Source organism: Musa acuminata, chromosome BXJ3-5 (genome assembly GCF_036884655.1).
Source record: "Musa acuminata AAA Group cultivar baxijiao chromosome BXJ3-5, Cavendish_Baxijiao_AAA, whole genome shotgun sequence".
Classification (NCBI taxonomy): Eukaryota; Viridiplantae; Streptophyta; class Magnoliopsida; order Zingiberales; family Musaceae; genus Musa; species Musa acuminata.
The window spans coordinates 36,654,637-36,675,923 of NC_088353.1; the positions used below are offsets into that span (position 1 = coordinate 36,654,637).

At 37.0% G+C, this 21,287-nt stretch overlaps 2 protein-coding genes across 4 annotated transcripts; one reads left to right on the plus strand and one right to left on the minus strand.

The window, feature by feature from the left end:
• Positions 1 to 2,497: 2,497 nt before the first annotated feature.
• Positions 2,498 to 11,186, plus strand: LOC103985763 (proteasome subunit alpha type-2-A). Its single transcript, XM_009403580.3, has 11 exons — positions 2,498 to 2,657; positions 2,761 to 2,837; positions 3,895 to 3,959; positions 4,659 to 4,705; positions 5,931 to 6,006; positions 7,316 to 7,383; positions 7,846 to 7,915; positions 8,226 to 8,311; positions 10,208 to 10,270; positions 10,347 to 10,412; positions 10,776 to 11,186. The coding sequence occupies exons 1-11, from the start codon at positions 2,617 to 2,619 to the stop codon at positions 10,822 to 10,824; spliced, it is 708 nt and encodes a 235-aa protein (XP_009401855.1). The 5' UTR covers positions 2,498 to 2,616; the 3' UTR covers positions 10,825 to 11,186.
• A 1,078-nt stretch (positions 11,187 to 12,264) lies between these two features.
• On the minus strand, positions 12,265 to 20,758 carry LOC135638893 (nibrin homolog). Of its 3 annotated transcripts, none has more exons than XM_065152435.1 (13): positions 20,533 to 20,758; positions 20,295 to 20,348; positions 19,594 to 19,855; positions 19,352 to 19,440; positions 17,969 to 18,099; positions 15,611 to 15,657; positions 15,358 to 15,466; positions 15,193 to 15,279; positions 14,289 to 14,460; positions 12,974 to 13,396; positions 12,781 to 12,838; positions 12,606 to 12,708; positions 12,265 to 12,502 (listed from the first exon to the last, which is right to left on the minus strand). In XM_065152435.1, the coding sequence occupies exons 1-13, from the start codon at positions 20,567 to 20,569 to the stop codon at positions 12,446 to 12,448; spliced, it is 1,629 nt and encodes a 542-aa protein (XP_065008507.1). In that variant the 5' UTR covers positions 20,570 to 20,758; the 3' UTR covers positions 12,265 to 12,445. The 3 variants fall into 3 exon arrangements, with proteins under 3 accessions (XP_065008507.1, XP_065008506.1, XP_065008508.1); XM_065152434.1 differs by having other exon boundaries at positions 12,781 to 12,842; positions 12,978 to 13,396; positions 20,533 to 20,757; XM_065152436.1 differs by lacking the exons at positions 20,295 to 20,348; positions 20,533 to 20,758 and adding an exon at positions 19,935 to 20,271 and having other exon boundaries at positions 12,781 to 12,842; positions 12,978 to 13,396.
• Positions 20,759 to 21,287: the final 529 nt, after the last annotated feature.

A 21,287-nucleotide genomic window follows, 5' to 3' on the forward strand; every position in this document is an offset into this window, starting at 1 on the left:
CAGTAATATTCCTTCGATTTAGCTCCTGTTGAGCCCATGACTTCAAACCATCAAGGAAGCTGAACAACTTGTCCTTCTCGGACATGTCTTGTATGTCCAGCATTAGTGCAGAAAATTACTTCACATAGTCTCATATGGTGGTACTCTAGCGGAGTTGTCTCAACTTCCTTCTTGCGACGAACTCTGTGTTCTCCGGTAGGAACTGAGTTCTCAACTCCCGCTTCAAGTCCTCCCATGTGTTGACTTAACACCGACCTTGTTGGATCTCCTCCCAACGGGTTCGCCACCAAAGTTTCGCATCTCCGTTCAGATACATTATTGCTATAGAAACTTTGGTATCTTCAGAATCGGGCCTCGTAGCTCGGAAGTATTGTTCCATGTCGAATAGAAAGTTCTCGAGCTCTTTGACGTCTCTGGCCCCTCCATATCCATGAGGCTCAAGTGCCCTCAAATTTTGTGGCGGTGCAACGCGGGTGTTGCTTCCTCCCGCATTTAGTGTTCTTATGAGCATGGCCACCTTTGTAGTGAGTTCCGCCACAACATCCTATTAGTGTTGCACGGAGTCTTTGGTGTCATCAGACAGTCAGTCGACTAGGGCCTCGACCTTATCGATCCTGGACTCCGCTTCCTCTTGTGAGCTCTCTACCCCAACAAGCCTTTGTTGGCCATGGTAGAGTTCCTTCATGCTCGCTTCAAGAACATCTAGGTGGGTTTTCGCCATTGTGAGTCTCTCCTTATGACTCTTTTTCCCAGTTAGTGCTCCAGATTGCACTTCCTTCGCTCGCGGAGAGTAGCCAACTTCTCACTCATCATGTTTGCTACCGCGCTCCTCTTGAGCGGCTCCAACAGCACGAGAGCGAGTGTGCACATGCAGCCCACCTACGGCTACTTGGGGCAAGGGTCCGGCTTGCCTTGTCTTGCTTGATTCGCCACAATGCTTTGCCATGGAGAAGTTGTGAAGTTCCTTCGCTGCTCGCTCGAAGTGCTTGCCCGCTCTGATACCATAATGTCACGACCTTAGCTGGAATTGCCTAAGGCGTGAGGCACCCTTGCGGCCAAGACGCGAACTTAGCTTGCGTTACCTAAGTCGCGCTTCACTCTTGTGATATTGCTCCGCAAAGATCATACCACTTGTAACCTCTCGCAGGTCCCGAAGGACCTGTAAAAGAGAAAGTTGATTAGTTCGAAAGAACGAGCAATGGACAAGTCCTGAAGTCTCGCGGAAAGGGGAAGCTTTACAAGCAATTTAGCGAGCATCTTGCATGTACAAGAGAAAAGAGGGAGAGGGGGAAAACAAAGGCTTTAGAAGGTTGAACGAACAGCTACAAGCCCACAAACAGCTGCTCACCGAGTCTCGGGCGCGACAACAAGTTCCCGTCAAGGCAACGTGCGAACTTGCGAAAGAGTGTTCAACGCCCGGTACTATACCGAAACCCCATCCAGCCCTATGCCACCCGGGGGGTTCCAAGGGGCTGAGATGGCTGATGTTTTGGTGAGCGGAGGCAGATTCCAGAAATCAAACTACGGCACGCGAAAACAGAGTTGTTTTTGGGCTGTTTTGGGGCTATTTTGCTCGGTTCGGTGAGCGATCGCTTTGTAACGCTGCAGCTTGTTCGAACTTACATTTTTACCAACAAGACCCAAAACTAAGAGAAAACATGCTGTCAAGTAGCTGTACATGTAGGTGTGAGCGACGAACGGTTCGTTGAACGAAGTTGTTGTGAGTGCGCGACGACCATTCGTGATAATGTGGTGGTGAAGTATTGGTCATGTCATTTGTCTGGTATCAAATACCTAAAAAAAAATTATATAGATATTTAGATAAATAAAACATGAGGTACTTAGAATACCTAAAGAATCAAAATCTCAAAGTACATATATAAATAAAAATTAAATAGAGAGTAACTACACAAATAAAATTTCAGTGTAGATAGATAGATAAATAAAATAAAGTATTTTGTAAAACCTAAACAATCAAAATCTCTAAGTAAAGAGATGAATACAGATTAAGTAGAGAATAACTAGACAAATAAAATTTCAATATTGATTGTTAGATAAAATAAAATGAGGTATTTTAGAATACCTCTTTCTTCTATTTCTCCCTCATTTTAACCCTCCACCTGCTGCAATGTAGGTGGTGATACCACCAACAGGTTGGAGGAATCTGGGTGTCCATTTTCCACCAATTAATCTTTATAAAAAAAACAAAGAAAATAAAGGACAAAATGTCAAAGACTAAAAACAAAAAAAAAATCGAAATATAAATATATTTTTATAATAAGAAAAATATTGAAATTATAGATCTTTATATTTCATGACTATTTATTAGATATTTTACAAATGCAAAACTGCCTTCTTAAGGTTTTTTTATTTTATTTTTATTCAATTACTTAGAGGAATTTTTAGAACTTAATTGGTAATATGTTATTAATATTTGATCGAGATTCCCATACTACCCTTTTGTTGTATCTATAAATGTACCACGATACCCAAAACACCCTCCTGTTTTTCCTTGCTTGGAGAAGGGTTCAGTCTCCCCTCTTCTTGAAGCCGCTCCGCTCCCTCTTCTCTTCGCCCGATCGCTCCGTTCGCCTTCTGCATTCCTCGCTCGCGAATATGGGTGACAGCCAGTACTCCTTCTCCCTCACCACCTTCAGGTACTCTTGCCAGTCCATCCATCTCATATCCTCAATACGTTGCAAACCCTTGCGCCTCCATGGACCTTCCTTTTACCCTCTTGTTTGATCTGTCGCCTTGCAGCCCTTCGGGGAAGCTCGTTCAGATCGAGCACGCCCTAACGGCGGTCGGATCGGGACAAACCTCTCTCGGGATCAAAGGTTATGTGCGATCTAATATGTCCTCTTTGTTTTTATTTCTACTTTATGCACGTTTCTTGTTTCAAACGAAAAGGTCGTTAATTCAGGGTTCCCTCAAAAGTTCCACCTATCAGATCAGGCTGATGTGAAGCTGTTTCATAGAATAATTCGTCGTGCGTGTTTTGAGCGTACTTAAGAATGTGATGGTCGAAATAAGAAATCCAGGGAACACAAAAAGATTTGTGCTTAATGACAAGATTAACTGTGAACACAGAAAGTATCTGATTGAGTAAATCCTTTTGAGATTGTTTACACTTGATTAGAACGTATCAACATTTTAGTTGCACAAAGGGTTTGAAAAGTGACCATCTAGTATGTGTTATCTAGAGCTTTTGGCTGATAACGAGCCTCTGCAGCAGTTATAGATGCTTGATGTTCTTAATTATGGTTAGGTAGAATGACCCAGTTTGATATGAGTACACACTAGAGTTTACGTGGAAGCAATTCTACATGTTCAGATTAGTAGCCCTTACAAGAAATTGTTAACCATAGTTCTAATGCCAGCAGCGTGCAATTTAAAGGGTTAAATACGGTTGAGGAGGATGATTGAGATTAATATGGCTACTTACTGAAATTTGATTGGAAACCATCCTGTATGCTTCTTGGTATACACTTGTATAGAAAAATTCTTGATATTTGTTTTTTTATAACTACAGCATCCAATGGTGTTGTTATTGCAACTGAGAAGAAGCTTTTGGCTGATAAGGAGCCTCTGCAACAGTTATAGATGCTTGATGTTCTTAATTATTGTTAGGTAGAATGACCCAGTTTGATATGAGTACACACTAGAGTTTACGTGGAAGCAATTCTACATGTTCAGATTAGTAGTCCTTATAAGAAAGTGGTAACCATAGTTCTAATGCCAGCAGCATGCAATTTAAAGGGTTAAATATGGTTGAGGAGGATGATTGAGATTAATATGACTACTTACTGAAATTTGATTGGAAACCATCCTGTATGCTTCTTGGTTTACACTTGTATAGAAAAATTCTTGATATTCATTTTTTTATGCCTACAGCATCCAATGGTGTTGTTATTGCAACCGAAAAGAAGCTTCCTTCCATTTTGGTGGATGAGACATCAGTAAGCATCTATCTTTATATCATTAGTTTTTTCCTTAGATTTTGTGTTTTGGGGGGTATCAATTCACTTTGAAGACTATATATGCTGTGTTTTCTGTTGGTCTGTTTTCTCAATATTTTGGTACGATCTTGTGGATGGTAGTTTTCTCTTTGTGAAAATTAAATATGTTTAATTACATAGAAACATTTCAAAGAGTACCACTATGGTTGTAAAGCGTGTTTTATTCTAATAACTTCTTAACCAAGTAGATCAATTTTGAGTTTTCAGGAAGGAGTCTAATAGGTTAGTGTTTAATGATATGTTATATCATACTTCTTTTATTAGGGGTGGTCAACTGATTCATTCAGATGACACTGGGCACATATTTTTTCTAGTGATGTGTCACTTCATTCGGAAATTAGGCAGTCTTAGTTAAGTAAAATTGAGGTTCAGTTGTATGTTATAGAAAGAAATGTCTGTCATTTGATAATTGATGGAAGACTGAATTGAGAAACCAATAGCTACTGAGTTTTTTTAGCATGGTCCATATCATCCTAATCCTCTCTCTTCCCCCGTTCTCTCTTTTCCCTCTTATCACTTTCTCATCCGTTTTTGAGTATCTTACTTCTGCTGGAATAGTGCATAGAGAATAATTTTCTTCTCATTCTACTGAACAACTCAAATTTGAAGGTTGCTTATTTAACTTTTTTTTTTTTGTAGGTGCAAAAGATCCAGCTTATGACAACAAATATTGGAGTTGTTTATAGGTGAACATTCTGCTCTGCCATTTTTTTCTTGAAACATTTGCGGATAAATCACATTTTGTAGTTTCTTGTAGATAAAGTTTGATGTTTATATTTCCTCTGCATAAAAAGTTCTTAGCATATAAATACATGTTTATGTGTGTATTTTGATGCTACATCTAGATTTTAACTGGCAGTTTCAAATTTCAATTGGCATTCCTATTTAGTCAAGGTTATTCTGTAATGTATTTCTAGAATAGATTCATGTATTTTTCTGCTAGTTTGATTATGGTTTTGTATACATGGCATGCATGAAGTACCTTTTGCAAAGTAATTGAAATTTCAAATTTATTGAAAATTCACAAATTATTCACATGCTTCTTGGCCCACTGGTTTCCAACTAACTCTCTGACAGGAGATTTGTTTCTTGAAAAATTTCTTTTGGACCTTGCTATTCTATGACTGTATTTTATATTTTTCATCCAAGTTCGTGACTATTGCTCACATAAACAAGTAAGCACAACGTATCAAGCTTGATGCATCTAGATACATGTTTATTTCTGTGTGTGTGAAGTTCTGTTAATTCTCTATGAGCATCTGATAGATATGCCTCTCTCAATACTTCAATTTATTTGTGAATTGTGAACTTGTGAATGATGCTATTGATGTGCTATAATGATGTCCACAAGTTAATGTTTGCTAATATATTAAGAAATAGTTTTGCTCATGTCAAAGGACGATAACAAGCTAAGCATGCAAGTATTATGTGCATCTGAAGTCATTCGATATGATCATATGTATCCCTAGCTCAATCCACCATTTTTAGTATATTTTGGGCTAAAAAAGCAAACACAAGTCATCATCAGTATCATTATCAAGTTATAAAACTAGAGATGCTGTTAACTGATAGTACAGATTTGACCTTGCTATATTCAGCTGAACATGTAATACACTAATATAAGACAAGTTAGCACTTGAAAAATGTTGGTGCCAGCTGTACCATTTAAAAAAATGAGTTGCATCAAATGCTCAAAGCAGTAAAAAGAATGTTATTACTCTGTTATGTGACATTAGGATTTAGCATGTAAAGGAGTTGGTTTTACTTTATTCTACACTTTAGTGCTTATATTTATCTCGTTTCATCGGGTTTTGATAAAAAGAATTGGTCCAACATTTGTCCATACATTACATTGTCTTCATTCAGTTGTTTTACAACAATGCCTTTAATGTCTTTCCTTTTCTGTTGCAGTGGGATGGGCCCAGATTCTCGTGTTCTAGTAAGAAAAAGTAGAAAACAAGCACAACAATATTTTCGGCTATATAAGGTATCGTTTAAGCCTTAATCCTTTTTGGTCCAGAGTTCTTTTACTGTTTTCAATTGTTACAAAATTCCGCTGGTTATATTATTTCATCTTTCACGGATAGAATGAGAACATTTTTGTTCTTAAGGTTGTTTTCTGAAATACAGTAAAAACCAAGGTCTGTCATACCGAAGCGTACCGCTCGTACTTGGCAGTATATATCGGTCCGACAGGTTACCGGTACGTGGACCGCCTGGTACCGCTACAGTGCTACAGTATTATACTGTAGCACTGCTATAGTATAAAAGTATACAATTATTCGGTACACCATGGTGTATCACCCGGTACGCCCTGATGTACCGCCCAGTACACTGGTACCGTACCGTACCGAGCCCGGGTCGAAATGTTGGTACGGTACAGTACAGCGAACATTGATAAAAACAATTTGAGATATTTGTTGTTTGGTGTTTAGTAACGCACTTGCACTCTTAAATTTTGTTAAGGCCATTTGTTTGTGCACATATCCAACTTAGACACTAGTAGACACGAGTATTTTTTTTCACTAAATCTAAGTAAGATAGTTTAACGCGGTATGAATTTAAGCTACATTTGAGTTTTTAATATTTAGATTTTACAAATCATGGTAGCTTTTATTTTGATTTGTTTCTTGTTTCTGAATGTATTTGGTACCCAGATGATACTTAGATATCAACCCAAACCCAAATTCCCTATCTAGGGCTGTGCAAGTGAACCTATAATACTAAAATGCCAAATTGAAACAAACTCCTATTAAGTAAAATTTAGTATTTACAAAATCAGATTAAAGATCTAAATTGCAACTAACATTAATGTGCCAAGTAAAATTGAGTATGCATGATACATTTCCTTTAATAAGAATCTGTATTTTGTGATTGTCAACTGTAGTTATTTTATCAATGAAATCATACTGCATTTTATATTATAGAAAAAGATGGCCAATGTATGAGACTCCTGCTAATTCGGTGTCTGAGGAGTGTCAATCTATGCAGCTGTACTGTTGCAAACAGAGTCTGTTTCTGTAATGTCATACATTTTGGAAAATTATGTCATCATAATATCCAAGAATTATTATAGCCCCGAAGATGGCTTTCCATTATCATGCAACATATAAGATTTTCTTTGGTATTATTATCATAATTATACCTGACACATGAAGTGACTAGTAATGTGTTCTTACAGGATTAGTTTTTAATTCAAAACTATGGCCTTGTATCTTCATGTGTACTTTAAAGTTTATATTTGTTTTGGAGGTTCCTTCTCCACAGATTCTGATTACACATTTAAATGATTGCAGGAGGCTATTCCTGTAACACAACTTGTCAGAGAAACTGCAGCAGTTATGCAGGAATTTACACAATCTGGGTATCCTTCCAGACCCACTTTCTTTTAGCTGTTTTTTCTCTTTGTCATGATATGTACAATGCAAGTTGACTTATGATGCTAAGTCCATGTACATGTGAGAAACATATTAGACAATTGTAGGAATATGCAAATAAACAACTACTTTTGTACAGCCTAAGACTGCCTATTACTAAGTACCTACTAGGTACCTTTTTTAGTTCACTGACTAATATGAGAAGGTGTTTTACTATCCTCACAGATCTTATAAGAGATGATGAAACTGTGGGTCATCTTGTTCGTCTAACCTTTTTTACTTCTTAGCTACCTATCATAAATGGCATTAAGCATAATATATGCCAAACTTTGTGCATGAAATAATCAATCAGTTGAAAATTTATATGATTAAAGTAGTGAGTTGTTTTTTATTTATGTAAGGTATTAATTCCCTTTTGTCTTGCTTTTTTGGTTTCTTGTTGAATTTAGTGGTGTAAGGCCATTTGGAGTTTCCCTTCTGATTGCTGGATATGATGACAATGGTCCACAGTTATATCAGGTACGCATTCATATTTGATGCCTTTAGTTGTGGCTATATTCTTGGACAAGTCATTTTGATAGAGGTTGAATAGATGCTCTAAACTTACTATCACTCCTTTATGATCATACACTTTTTTTTTTTAGTTATGAACAAAACACATTGAACTATAAAGATTGGTAAATTTGAACAATTTTGTTCTATGTCTTGTATATTTTGGTTTAAGATTGTGTTTTTTGTGACTTGGCCCCTGCTTGTGTTTAAATTGATATAACATGTGAGGTTTTTGAGGTATAAGAGGACTTTGATTTTTCTAACTTTGTTCTGGCAGGTTGACCCATCAGGTTCATATTTTTCTTGGAAGGCTTCAGCAATGGGGAAAAATGTTTCTAATGCTAAGACATTTCTTGAGAAGAGGTGCTCAGTTTTCTTAATTGCATCTTCTTGAATTTTAACGATTCTGGTCAATTAGGTAGCACAATCAGCTAAGTAGTAGTCCTTTCCGAGTTTTGAAGGGATTACCTGTCTTGCTTGACATGTGTTGTACTCAGCCATCACATGTAGACACTCCGCATGTGGTCATATCCTGCTCCGAGAAGACAATCGGATCATCACAAATTATTGGCTCTAACCGGGCATGTATTGCACCATGTCAAAAAGCCCTCATGCACGAGCTTGTTACACCATGTTACTTGCCACCATAAGTCATTATCTAGGATGCATAGTCATCAACCCTTGTGTCATGACCACCTGTCATGGTTCTCATTTTTTAAGAGGTTTAGTACTCCTATGTTGTCCTTAGGCAGCTCGAAGCTTTTCAAGTGTATTCTTGTGCACCAAGAATGCTTAGATGTATTAGGTTTTCATTTGATATAGGTGGATTTTCTTTAAATACAAAAAGTAAATTTTCCAAGAAAGAAAAATCTACCTCAATGTTGAGTTTTAAGTTCATGTGACCTGGCTAGGAATAATTATTATTTCCCAGGACTTGGAAAGGTTATGCACGATCATGTGTTTTACAAGTTTCTTGCTTCGATGATACTGATGGAGTTATCACAAACTGGTTGCCTTTAACTGAGCATGTATTGCACCATGGCCATATCCCTCATCCACCAGCTTTGTGCATCATGTGGTACATGTCAGCATAAATCATCATCCAGGTGACAGTTATGGCTCTAGTGTCATGACTGTCCACCTAGTCTGTTTTGTCCTTAGCTCCAAATTTTCGAAGGTTTCTTGCATGCATCGGGATACCACATGTGATAAGTACTGCATTTCTCTGTTGAATGTTCTTTTACTGCTTATATGTTCTCTTATTGTACTGAAATCCACTGATCAATATACTGAACTCGACTTCTGAATAATTTATTTTCATGTTCTTGCTATGTTATCTTTTTTCCTCAGTTTTTACCCAGCAAAAAATGTACATTGCATTTTTCACAATTTAGCACTGTCAAGATCTTTTCTACCCATTTATAGTCCAATCTTAGGTTGAATAATCTTGAAAAACTTTTAGAAGTACTTTATGCTAGCCTGTCTACTTGATATTTAATAATTGGTCAAGCTTCCTAATGAACGCAAATTCAGGTAGAAATGTATTTCCTATAAGACCAAAAATGTGAACTTGTCAGAAATAAAAATTTTACCCAAGGATTGAAATATCATGTCGTACCGGAGTTTCGAGATTTACTCGGTACGGTACGATATGGTATTGTATACCGAGCGATATATCGTTCGGTTTATATATATATATACCGCCCGGTAACGAGTAATCTGTGTACCGGTCTGCTGATGGACCGGTACGAGCGGTATTATTCAAAATTGAATACCTTGATTTTACCCACATTTTTGGGGTTTAAGCTAATGTGACAATTGAAAACGTGTAATATTTTCCATGACTTGGGAAGGTTATGTATGATATATGTATGGCAAATTTTCATATGGGAGGCAATGCTCAACTTCAGAACACAAAAATATCAGATGGACAATAATTGAATCCCTCGAGCATGGTGTACCAGTTGGAAGCTTGTGCCAAAACCTCACCTAGTTATGTGTTGCACCTCTAACAAGGTTTACATGGTTCATGTTGATACCTTTTTGGCATGAATAGAGTTCTGTTTGTGTTGGCATTTTCCGACTGACAGGGAAATCGTTGAGATTGTTAGAACGAGTATTATAGGTTTTCTGTTGTAAGATGCATGATGATTGTGTACAATTCATTCTTCAACTGTCTTTTTCTAGAGAGTAGGATCTACTCTTTTAGCATGTTTTTCTTTATTTGCTTACTGGATGATCTTGTTTTGATCCTTTCAGGTACACTGAGGATATGGAGCTTGATGATGCTGTTCACACTGCCATATTGACTCTAAAAGAAGGGTATTTTACTGTTGCATTGCCACTTTGAGTCGTGTATATATCATGATGTAATGTAAATTGTTTCATAAACCTTTAGGTTTCAAGGGCAGATTTCTGGCAAGAACATCGAGATTGGAATAATAGGTGCTGACCGAAAATTCAGGTGCTTGTTAAGCTCTAGCATAGTTACTTTTGATCCATCATGGTTAAATTGACTGCCCAGCTACAAAATCAAATGATTGCTTTTTATTTTTTTTAAAAAATAAATAGTTTTTAAGTATCATTTTCATGCTTGCAACTGCCACATTGAAGAACTCAAATGATTTTGGTTTGCATAGTTCATTTGACAAAGAGCTACTCAACATTATCATCAAACAGTAGTATTTGCTTCAGCAGTTCATGGTTATATGGTTTCGGTGTATGACATTATCATCAACCATTGCATCTTCACCTCTGTTAAAAGATGTTGTAGCCTTGTTCGTATGTAGTTACATGATCACATTTATCATGCACTTGTTATTTGCAGAGTACTAACACCTGCTGAAATCGATGATTATTTGGCGGAGGTGGAGTAGCAGTTCAGTTAGTGAGTCATGCTGTTGCTTTCGGCCTAATGCACGTTGAGGTTCTTGTCCTGGGCATTCCTGTATTTAGATACCAATTATAACTTTCTTAGATGTAGCTACTTGCAAAAAAGGCCTCATTTATTTCTATCCAGGGGAACAGATCTTGTGATATCAGCATTGATACATTAGTTGCTTTTGAATCCTCAAGGGTTTAAAGATAGCTTCAAGCTCATTTCACTTGGTTAGATACTGTCCTTGCTTTGAAACAATTCCTTTTCTTTTATCCTCAACTGTTGTCTGTCACTGTTCAACTTCTTCTCACATGTAGTTTTCGAATAACTTATTAGTGTGATTTGTGCATTAATATTCCATGATTGTCGCTTGCTTCCCTGCTTGAGAAATCGATCTTTTGTGCTGTCAATTTAATTTAGGCTTTTTTTTTTTCGTTAAAGACTTTTTTATCAGGAAGTCACTGGTTATCATCGTTTTTTATAGAAAAAAATGAAATTATTTTATTCTACTGTTGTAGCAAGAACGAGAGAATTAGAGTTGGCACAAAAATCATCTGGAAGATCAGATCCTTAGGGTTTGTCAAACGAGTCTTTATTCGGCAAAATTAGTTAAAGAATGTGTCTCTGTGGATATAGCATTGTTAATTAAATGGAGAAAAAAAATAGCCAACGAGATATTTGATGTTAGGAGGAGCAGTATGAATGGAGCATGAAAATATTTCATGATTGGTGATTAATGAGATGACTTGTAGGGAATTTGAGTGGACGGTTAGATTATGCAGGACCCTTGTAAGACATGATTTACTACAAGTATAACATCATTTAGAGCATGTGCTGCGTGGTCACCCTATTCCTATTGAAGGATAAAGTGTTAAAAATTCATATTATCTTGGCGTCAAATCAGTCGAGTTAGTATTTTTACATGCGGTGATCAGATTACTGCGGTATTACCACTTCGACGACGAAGGAACCAAAAATAAGTTTTTGCCGTTAAAATCATGAATTTTCGACGTTCTTACAATTACCAGTAGTGAGCCGACCGGAACGGTATAAAGCAGTGTACGACCACGAATGCCTCTTTTTCTGGGGCGAGATCCTTGAATTAATTTCGATGCTCTTATAATCACCCAATGGGGGTGGGTGTCAATGGGAACATGACTCGTTTAACTTGATAAGCTTAGAACAACAACATGGTCAAAAATATGTGTCAAAATTAATAGTAATAGACTCATCTACCACCTCAATTCTGCACCCACCAACAATGTGAGGTGAGTTTGGGTAATTAAATAGCCATAGACACTTCAGAATTAATATCACATCGATTGTGGAAGAAAAATTGCTCTTTGCTTCATATGCAGCAAGAATTTTTTTTCCTAGAAAACTCAGAAATGGTGGCTGTTATCCAAAAAAGACTACATTTTTTATCACAAAAACAAAATGAGAAAGACATTATAAACGGTCAATTATAAACCGGATCCAGGACATTATAAACAACATCCTTGTGGAAAAGGGAAAAAAAGGATTTCATTAGTTTGAACCCCAGGTATTAGACTTTAAGCTAATAGCATTCAGCCCAAAGAGCTTCTATCGCTAGGTGATGTATCAGAAATATTACCACATCATTTGTGATTAAAGAGAGAATAAAGAGAAGCACCAGCAGCCGCACGTTTCCTCACCTGTTGGAAAATAACTATCAAGATAATAAAATACTACAGACAAACAATAAGCAACCTTACAAGCTTGACAACACCATAGCTGCAAGTAATTGCACTAATTTACCTTGTCATTGTTAAACAAGTCCTCCGCAATTGCTTCAATTTGCTTTCGCTTCTTCTCTTCCTTGATGTACTCCGATGTTCCTTTGCTCCCAAAGTCGGACTCACTGAAAAACACATCATGTTGACTCAAGAAGAACTAGAATCACCTGAATGCTGAGAAGATAGCTTGTACGTACTTGTATGGATCTTTTGAAAATGGAATAAGGTCCTTGAAGCTGTTGCCCGAAACGGTCTCTTTCTACATGGTCATTCAATGGATGCAACATTAGCTAAAATCAATGAGTAAAATAACAAAAATGCTTCTGCTCAAATTACCAACGAGAAGAAAATATCTTGTTGGTTCATGTATTATCAAACGTATAAAGAAACCTGCCTTTCTAAAACATTTGAAGTTGAACACTTCATCGGTGGTGGATCTTTGAGAATATGTTGTGCTGATATTCCGTACAATCAGATCTTGACTATATATGATGTCTGAATTTTCATGTCTGTCGACAACAGATTCATCACCTTTCTCTGTCCTTGTAATAAGTCCAACATCCTCATTCCTGGCGTCTGAAACTTTACCATAGGAAGCAATAGCAGAAGAACCAATATTGTTCTCCCTGTTTTCACACCTTCCGGCACCTTTTCCATCTTCCAACCTTCGTTTGACCACATCTTCATATTCACTGTTGATGGCAAGTTGAGGTTTCGATGTGGCATCAGCATGATCCGATGTTGCAGTATCCATCTCAACATCAGAAGCTGCTACTATAGTTTCATCAGTGGAATGTGATGATGAAACAACATCTGCATTAAATGCTTCAAAGTGAGCTTAAAAACCAACTCAGATTCAGGAGAGCTTAAATAAGAGCATTTGATTATAATCGTACAGGTGAAATTCCAATACCAAACAAATCAACCATTAGGAGAAAATTCACTAGTAGAAATGCTCCTTGCCTGATTTAGTTAGACTTCGACCACTCACCCCCATTCACTTGGTTTCAATAATCCAATCATTTCATACAGTCAGCCAGTGAAGGGGGCTTCATTTCACTACAATCATGTCGTTGAAAACAAAATCTGCAAGATTGCAACTCAGCAGAAGCAGGTTTTCCAACTTTTGAGTCCAGATAGCAAATTCCAAAGTATCTAGGCAGACCTCTTAATTTCTTCCCTTCTGCCTCCCTTCTTGCCTCCATGACTCCCTATTGACTCGGTTACTATAATCTGATCTATTAGTCACTAGGCATTCCTATTCACATGACTACCCACCCTCCTATTCACCCTTGATGCTTCCTACAGTCCACAACTAGATGTTATGACCAATCAGGAGATATTTCACCAGAAAAACTCCTAGTTTGTGGAAGCTTTCAATTTCCATTGTACCGCAACTCCACATCATGTTACCGTAATCAATATGCTACAAAGCAAAACCAAGAAAATTTCTGCATGGTGTTCATATTACTTGAATTTCATTAGTTGAAAAGAAGCAGCAAGCAGTCAGATTTTTATTTTTATCCTGCCCCAACCATCCCAACAAAAGGATTTCCAATTTGGGTCAAGCCCGATGCTGCAAGATGGTCAGCATGGAACATGTGATGAGGATGGCATGGCATGGCCTGTGTATCAACATTCATATAACTTTTTAAAAACATACCAACCTTTTAATGATTAAATGTCATTGCACATGAATACTTACAAGGAGGTTGCTCAAAGATGGTCAGATCCAGGTTTCCAGATAGAACGGCAACAACTAATTTTACATCAATAACCCTGACCAAGGAAGACAGCTCGCGCAAGTGATTGAATTCGCCTGTTGACTCAGCAGGTACAACCAAGAAAAGCTGATTATTCTCCCCATCTGTGGAAGTCTAAGAACTTCCCAATAAGTCGGATATCAACCGTTAAATCAATGTACTTTAAGAAAATCCCTTAATGAGCATTATAACATCCAAGACAAATTCAATGCCAGGATTGAGAACCAGGAAATAATTCTGTCCACCAACTATGCTAATGGAGTTCAGAGAGAAATCAATATAATGATTCATGCATTACAAAAAGAAAAATACCATTACATTATATACTCCTTATTTCTCAGTAGTATGCTTTACCAGTTCTAAAACTGTTTTAATTGCAAACAAGAGACAAAAAAAAGGATATTCCAAACTACGAAACCATAATGAATTTCAACTAACCAAAGGTTCTTTACACTCCTGAGATCTAACTGGGACAGGTTTTCCAAAGAAAGAAGGAAAAAAGATAAAGCAGGTATCAGGCATCTGAACCTTTACACCAACTAAACAGACAAAAGAATTCATTTTTTAGAAAAGAAATACTACATGAATTTTGCTCTCCTACCAGAATAACCCAAATTGATGAGCCAGCAATATCAATTCACATTTAATAACTCCATTGTGATACATGCATGATAGGGGAAGATATGGCAATAAATAAGACAAATACCAAACACGAGGAAGTTTGAAGTAGCTTGAGGTATCCATATATACAAATTAATGAGCGGCATAGATTCCACTTATCAGCTAAATAGACTATCATCAAATAAATTATAAGATAGAATTAAAAGCATACGCAAGATAAAGTACCTGGCTGTTTGAAGAAAATTCACCAGCACTGAGACATTTTGCTCCAACTAGTTCTAGTAGTGATTGGAACATACCCTTAAATTTGTACTGCAACCAAAAAGGTATGGGTTAGCACCAGATCTCTTGAGAAGAAATTACAGAAGGAAAATGAAACAAGAAATCCACCAGATTTAATGATCCCAGAACAAAAGTATAGCCTTCAAAAATTTTCTCCCGAAACATGGGTTCAACAACCTTTACCAATGTCCCATCTAGAACCAAATCTGGGACATAACTGGAAAACAAAATACAAGTACATGCATGATCAGTAAGTGATTCAAGATTCGGCATTTCCTTTCTACATTGAACATTTAATAAGCAGTTGCAAGAACCCAAAAACCACCAGTAAGATATTAACAACAGGAGTGTGCGAACTTACAATGTACAGCTTGGAATTTCTGTGCATATGCTCTTCTCAGCAAGCATCTAAAATTCAAGATACCAATATAACAGTGAAATGAAATTACAAATGGGTGAAACAAACAAAGCTAGTCACCATCAATGTTAAAAAAGGAAAGAAAAAAAAAACAGAAGCATGGTAGATTAATTAAATAGAAAAAAGATCATGGCATCAGTTAACTTAGCTAATAGCTGATGTGCTGGCGTAATGCGATGTGATCAACAGACATTCAGATGAGACAACTGGCCAGCACAAACTGAGTCAGGCCAGCACTAGCTTTGTCAAGCCAGCAAATGCCTTCATGCCCCCAACATGGCATAGAATTAAGGTCATAATAGGCTGGCATCTCATGAACAGGATTTGCACCATAGGTCATCCAAGACAATATGCTATCAGAAACTAATTGTGTGTTTATTCCTCAAATTTCAGATGAAGACTATCCATAAAGACTAAACATAAAGGGAACACAAGGACCAGATTTCTGTCTGAGCCAGACCATTCCTGCAGTTCCAATTAGTATGATCCCCATACATAATTTTAAAGCAGAAACAGTAACTAAAAGTTTTATCATTTCATTTTTAAATAGATAAACATATAATTTTTAAAAAAAAATCTACATGTACATTTAAACATGTGTGAGACATGTATCATAAGTACCATTGCTTTCAATTAGGTCAGCTTTCTGGATGGAACTTGGTCCGAGTTAGCCAAAAGAAGATCTGCTTGAACGAATATGAAAAGTATATCTTGAATTAACAACCTGGCCTCGCCCAATTTCCCAAATAAAAAATTGATTTCGCTAGTTAAAACCCCTCCTAAACTCAACCCACCATCAACATATATTCCAGTAAGCAGCAATAGGCTAGTTAAGGTGGAGTTGCATGTGCTAGAACAAACATGTTGAACCTGAAGAATACACAACCCACTTAATAGATAAGTCAGTCTGATTTGGGTAAAGGATGACATAGTGAACACAACTTCAAAGCTATTTGACTACCTACACAACCTGTAATACTTCAAAAACATATTAATAAACCCATCAATATGATTTGAACACAACAAAGTTAACATGGTAGGCTGAAAATCACATGTTCAACATGTTTAACTTGATTAATACTGTTTGATTTGGGTGAATATCCTAAAGTTCAAAACTGATGATTCATAATAATAATAATAAGAGAAGCAGAAGTGCTTGCACATTGTTAACCACCTAGTATCCTTAAACAGTTGGATAATATAACACTGAAAGTGGGTCTTGGCAAAACTACAAGGATTCTTCTATTGTCACATGGATTCCATACATCGAAATTAACCCAGTTCGTAAAACAATCCCTCTCAACACAGAGTTAAGGCAGTGCCCAGATGGGTGTCCTCAAACACCAAGTGTAGGAACCTTGTGCACTTGGCTGCACATTTTGTAGTTTAATCTACAACACTCACGTACACAAGCTGTTACAGATTCCCCATCACACAACTGTAGCAAGAAGATGCAAAGAATTGTACAAGGTAGAACGCTAAACCAAAATATGCTTCCAGAGAAGGAAAATTTAGAAGCATGCCAAACTAAGTATGATTTACCAGTGATTTTTGTGCCAGCTATGCTGCATCCTCCTAACACGCAATAATGGGCACATTCCTATGCATTTAACTAAGAATGTGTAATGGACATGGGACAATACAGGACTGTGTCACATGTCATAGCGAGGGCATGGCAACCCAATTTACTCATTTACATGCAAAAAATAAGTTATTTTAATTGCATCACATGTAATGAATTAGACATCTCTAACTAACAAAAGTATAAGCATTGTTCAACATGTATATTAAGCAAGAAAACCCACTCAAGAATAACAACCATAACTGCACTATTATGCAACATATTTGTTACTACTACAATCCCAAGTTTATAGACTAGTGGGCTCCATCGACGACAAAGCATATGTAAGGATATGAAATTTGCCACTAAACTGATATGTTAGACATCAAATCAATCCCTACTTTCCATCAAGATATGCTTTTTACAACAACTTTGTCAAACACCCGATCAAAAAGACACTTCCCCGATATGGTTAAATGTTCCTTCCAATACCACCCGACCCCTTTGATGTGGCCCATATAAAGAACATATGATATATTTATCTATTTTTTTATTAAACATGCAGGTGTTCGACTGGGCATTTAATAAAGTGGGTCTGAGAACCACTGCTCAAATCTAGTTACCCCACTTTAAAGAATTTGCCAACTCCAAAAAAATAACAAAAATCAGATACTATGAAAACCAGTGCTATGCCAGACATATTCTTATAGCACCGTAATCACAATAATAGCATGAAATACCTTAAACCAATCACCAAGGATAATGGGTTTCCTAGCCAAGACTGCTTGAATGAGCTCAATTGTTACTGGAGAAGATTTTTCAACAAGAACATGTGTACACTCTGGGCTCCAGCTACTGGTCAGATATGCACCTTTTAAAGGAGGAATTGAACAATTAATGTGATCAACAAACAAAGTAGTTCAATAAGAACCCTCAAGTGCCCCACATGCACAAAAACAATCTAGAGAAGAATCTTAACAAAAGAGGTTACATTAACCTACAGATAGCAATTCATAAAAGTGGATAGAAATTCTGCTTTAAAAAAAAACAAAGGATTTCCACATCAGAACAAGAATCCCATATTGCATAATGTATCATTCTAGACTCTGATAGACAGGAACTTTTGGTAGGCTTGGAGTGGCACAAGCCTCATGCTAAGTAGTAAAAGATAATCAACTCAACAAGGTTGTGTCTTGACAGCTCAGCATGGCATAAGATTCATGACCAGCAAAACTCTATATGAATCATTAAAGCAGTCTTTACAACAAAAGTTCCAACTTCAAAAGACATTGTAACTAAGGCAGTCACTTCACATTTTCATAGATATTTTGTTATTTGGAGAATCCAACACGCCCAAGTACATCAATCTGCAATCCAAACAAAAGCATAAATATGTGCCTGCACCCAACTATGTGTGCACACAAGAGGGTGATAAAGAAAGGAAAAGGTAGAAAGAATATGTACTCCAATGTCATAACAGAGTAATCTATTTTGAGTTATGTTTTTGCAACTAAGTAATCAACTATGAAAGGTTGGGAGAAATTAGGAAAATTTTCTATACAAACACTGTAGACAAGAAACAACTGATGAGATTTGTCCTTCATAAGTGCTGAATAATATTAATACTAAGACATTCACATTACCAACTAAATACAAATAGCTCATGATGAACTGCATAGAGGTATAACTGATAGCGAACAAGTAATTAACAAAACAAACTAATGGAAGTGGTACATTTACTAGCTTGGCCAGGTACATTTGAATTTTTTGAGCAATGTAAACAACAACAAAATATGAAATGAAGGTAACTATGGGGAATGCAAATTATATTATTGACAATTCTAAAATTTGTTTACTAATAGAGAGTATGCAACGAATTTTGTAGTAATGAACGAGAAGACAAATCTCATCAAGAATAAATCACCCTTCACAAGGTAGCAAGCATGCTTACTGCAAACTGTTTCCAAAAATTTTAATTGAACTTAAAGAATCATGCTAAGAGTACAGTGTTGTACACTTCTTGTTTAAAAGAACCTAACAAGCCTTAACACTAAGACAAGATAATAGTGTACTCTTGCAGCTAAATTCAGTAAGAAAACATGCTTTAAGAATTGTATACAAACCAATAGCTAAAATTGTAGCCTGAATCATTGGATTCAGTGGGCTCGTATTCACAGAACGGGAAAAAATGACAAAAGGAACATAAGATAACCTGCCAAAACACCAGCCACATCAGAAAACGTTAGTATTAGTAGCCACACTATATTTAAATGGACACACAACACAGACGTTATTGGTGTCAAACAGATCAAGACAGAATCAATCCAGTAGGATGGTGTTAATCACAATTAGAAGGATCATTCACCTGAAAGTTGCACTGCCAGTTCCAAAAGTAACAAAGTTCCCATCCATCAGCATCGCTTCCTGGTTTTTCTTCAAACGAGTTGCATCAGCCCCCAGTTCTTTGTTAACAACTGTGCCAAATTTCGATCGATCTATTATACGAACACCCGAGAAACCACTGGAGATCATGCTTCCGGAGGGATCTTGAGAAATCATTTTATCAAGAACAATCTCGGCATGAACTCGAGAAATCGACGTGTCCGTTTGAACAACCACATCACAATCTACAAAGAAGAATTGCCAATATAAAAATGCAATAAAATATGCAGTACAAGATGATTTTGCAGCCAATGCGTGACTTACACAAATGCAATGGTGCATCAATGGCACTGCAAAAATTCACTTCTTGAGAAGATCAGCATCAAGCAAGCAAATAAATTGTAAATTACACAAACAAGAAAGATTGTACTACTGCTGATATCAGCATCTATGTTCGTACGACACTGGTGCTACCACAGTTAGGGTTGGGAAACGGTTGTATATACAAGAGTGATCTGTTTTGAGCCTTCTTGAAAGCAAAATTAGCAGTAGAACTGTTGAATCCTACATAACTTCTGGACCTCACTGAACGAGTAAATACATAACAGGAGGTGATGCCCCTCAAACCTTAAACCCTAAACCCTAAATGATCGTCACAAGAAAAGGGAAATAAGAAGTTCTGACCTTTTCGACCAATTTTGTATGTTCCTATTGAGAAGATGTAGTACTTCTGGGCACCTGCCAGACCAAGAACCGAAGACAAAGACGTGAGCTAATAAACACAAAAAATGCTGAGTTTCGAACAAAAATGGGAAAAAAAAAACTGAGCGAAGCACAAGAAGGAAAAAGAAACACGAAATCAATAGGTCGTAGATATGAGAAAATCGAAACAGCGGGCAATTGTTGAGTGAAGAAGAGGTACCTCGAACGGGATCGACGGGATACAGACACCAAACCATCGGTCAAGCGTCTATGGCACAATGTCTGGTACCATTTGAAGCGGGGGAGAGAGGCTGATAAAAACCCTAGAAATCAATGCTCGCGAATCGCCCCTTTCTCTCGTTTCCTCCGCTGCGCCCGCCACCAGCGATTCATCGAAAGAAATGATAAAAGAACAAGAAAAACACAAAAAGTGGATTTTTTTTTTTGTGTGTGTAGGCCCGAATACATAGAAACCATTTTATAATAACCTTGAACATGTGAAGTCGATAAATAATTGATTTTTTGCATCTAAAAACCTGAAATATTTACTTATCATCGTTCGTCCTTTTTGTTAAAATTATATACTTACATATACTTATACATGTATTTATTCAAAATTAATAATATACATATATATGAATTTTAAAAATAATATTAATGTTTAAGAAATTTTCATGGAACAAGTTTTTTTTTAATAATAATTTTGCCCTTAGTACTCGTCGGCCCGCCTCCGCCTCCGCCCTGAACCACATCTGCGTCTCCCCTCCCTTTTATCTCGTCGGACTTATTGTTGCCTCCGCCTCTACGCCTGGCCCTCATTGGACCCATCACCTCACCCTCGTTGTCCTCGTCCATTCACATTCACTAGCAGCCAACATCATCATTTATGAACCTCACATGAGAAAGAGGGAGCGTAGGAGTCGCCACAGCCATCCCTATAGATTCTACCGATCCTTAGTAAACTCATCCTTGCAC

What these genes read in the sequence shown, in the direction of transcription:
- LOC135638893 (XM_065152435.1), bottom strand. Translation starts at nt 20,569, where the DNA reads ATGGTTTGGTGTCTGTATCCCGTCGATCCCGTTCGAG. An exon ending in ATACAAAATTGGTCGAAAAG is followed by an intron (nt 19,856 to 20,294) that starts GTCAGAACTTCT and finishes TCTTCTTTGTAG; the next exon opens with ATTGTGATGTGGTTGTTCAA. An exon ending in ACTGGCAGTGCAACTTTCAG is followed by an intron (nt 19,441 to 19,593) that starts GTGAATGATCCT and finishes GTGTTTTGGCAG; the next exon opens with GTTATCTTATGTTCCTTTTG.
- LOC103985763 (XM_009403580.3), top strand. Translation starts at nt 2,617, where the DNA reads ATGGGTGACAGCCAGTACTCCTTCTCCCTCACCACCTTCAG. An exon ending in AATATTGGAGTTGTTTATAG is followed by an intron (nt 4,706 to 5,930) that starts GTGAACATTCTG and finishes TTTCTGTTGCAG; the next exon opens with TGGGATGGGCCCAGATTCTC. An exon ending in GGTGCTGACCGAAAATTCAG is followed by an intron (nt 10,413 to 10,775) that starts GTGCTTGTTAAG and finishes TGTTATTTGCAG; the next exon opens with AGTACTAACACCTGCTGAAA.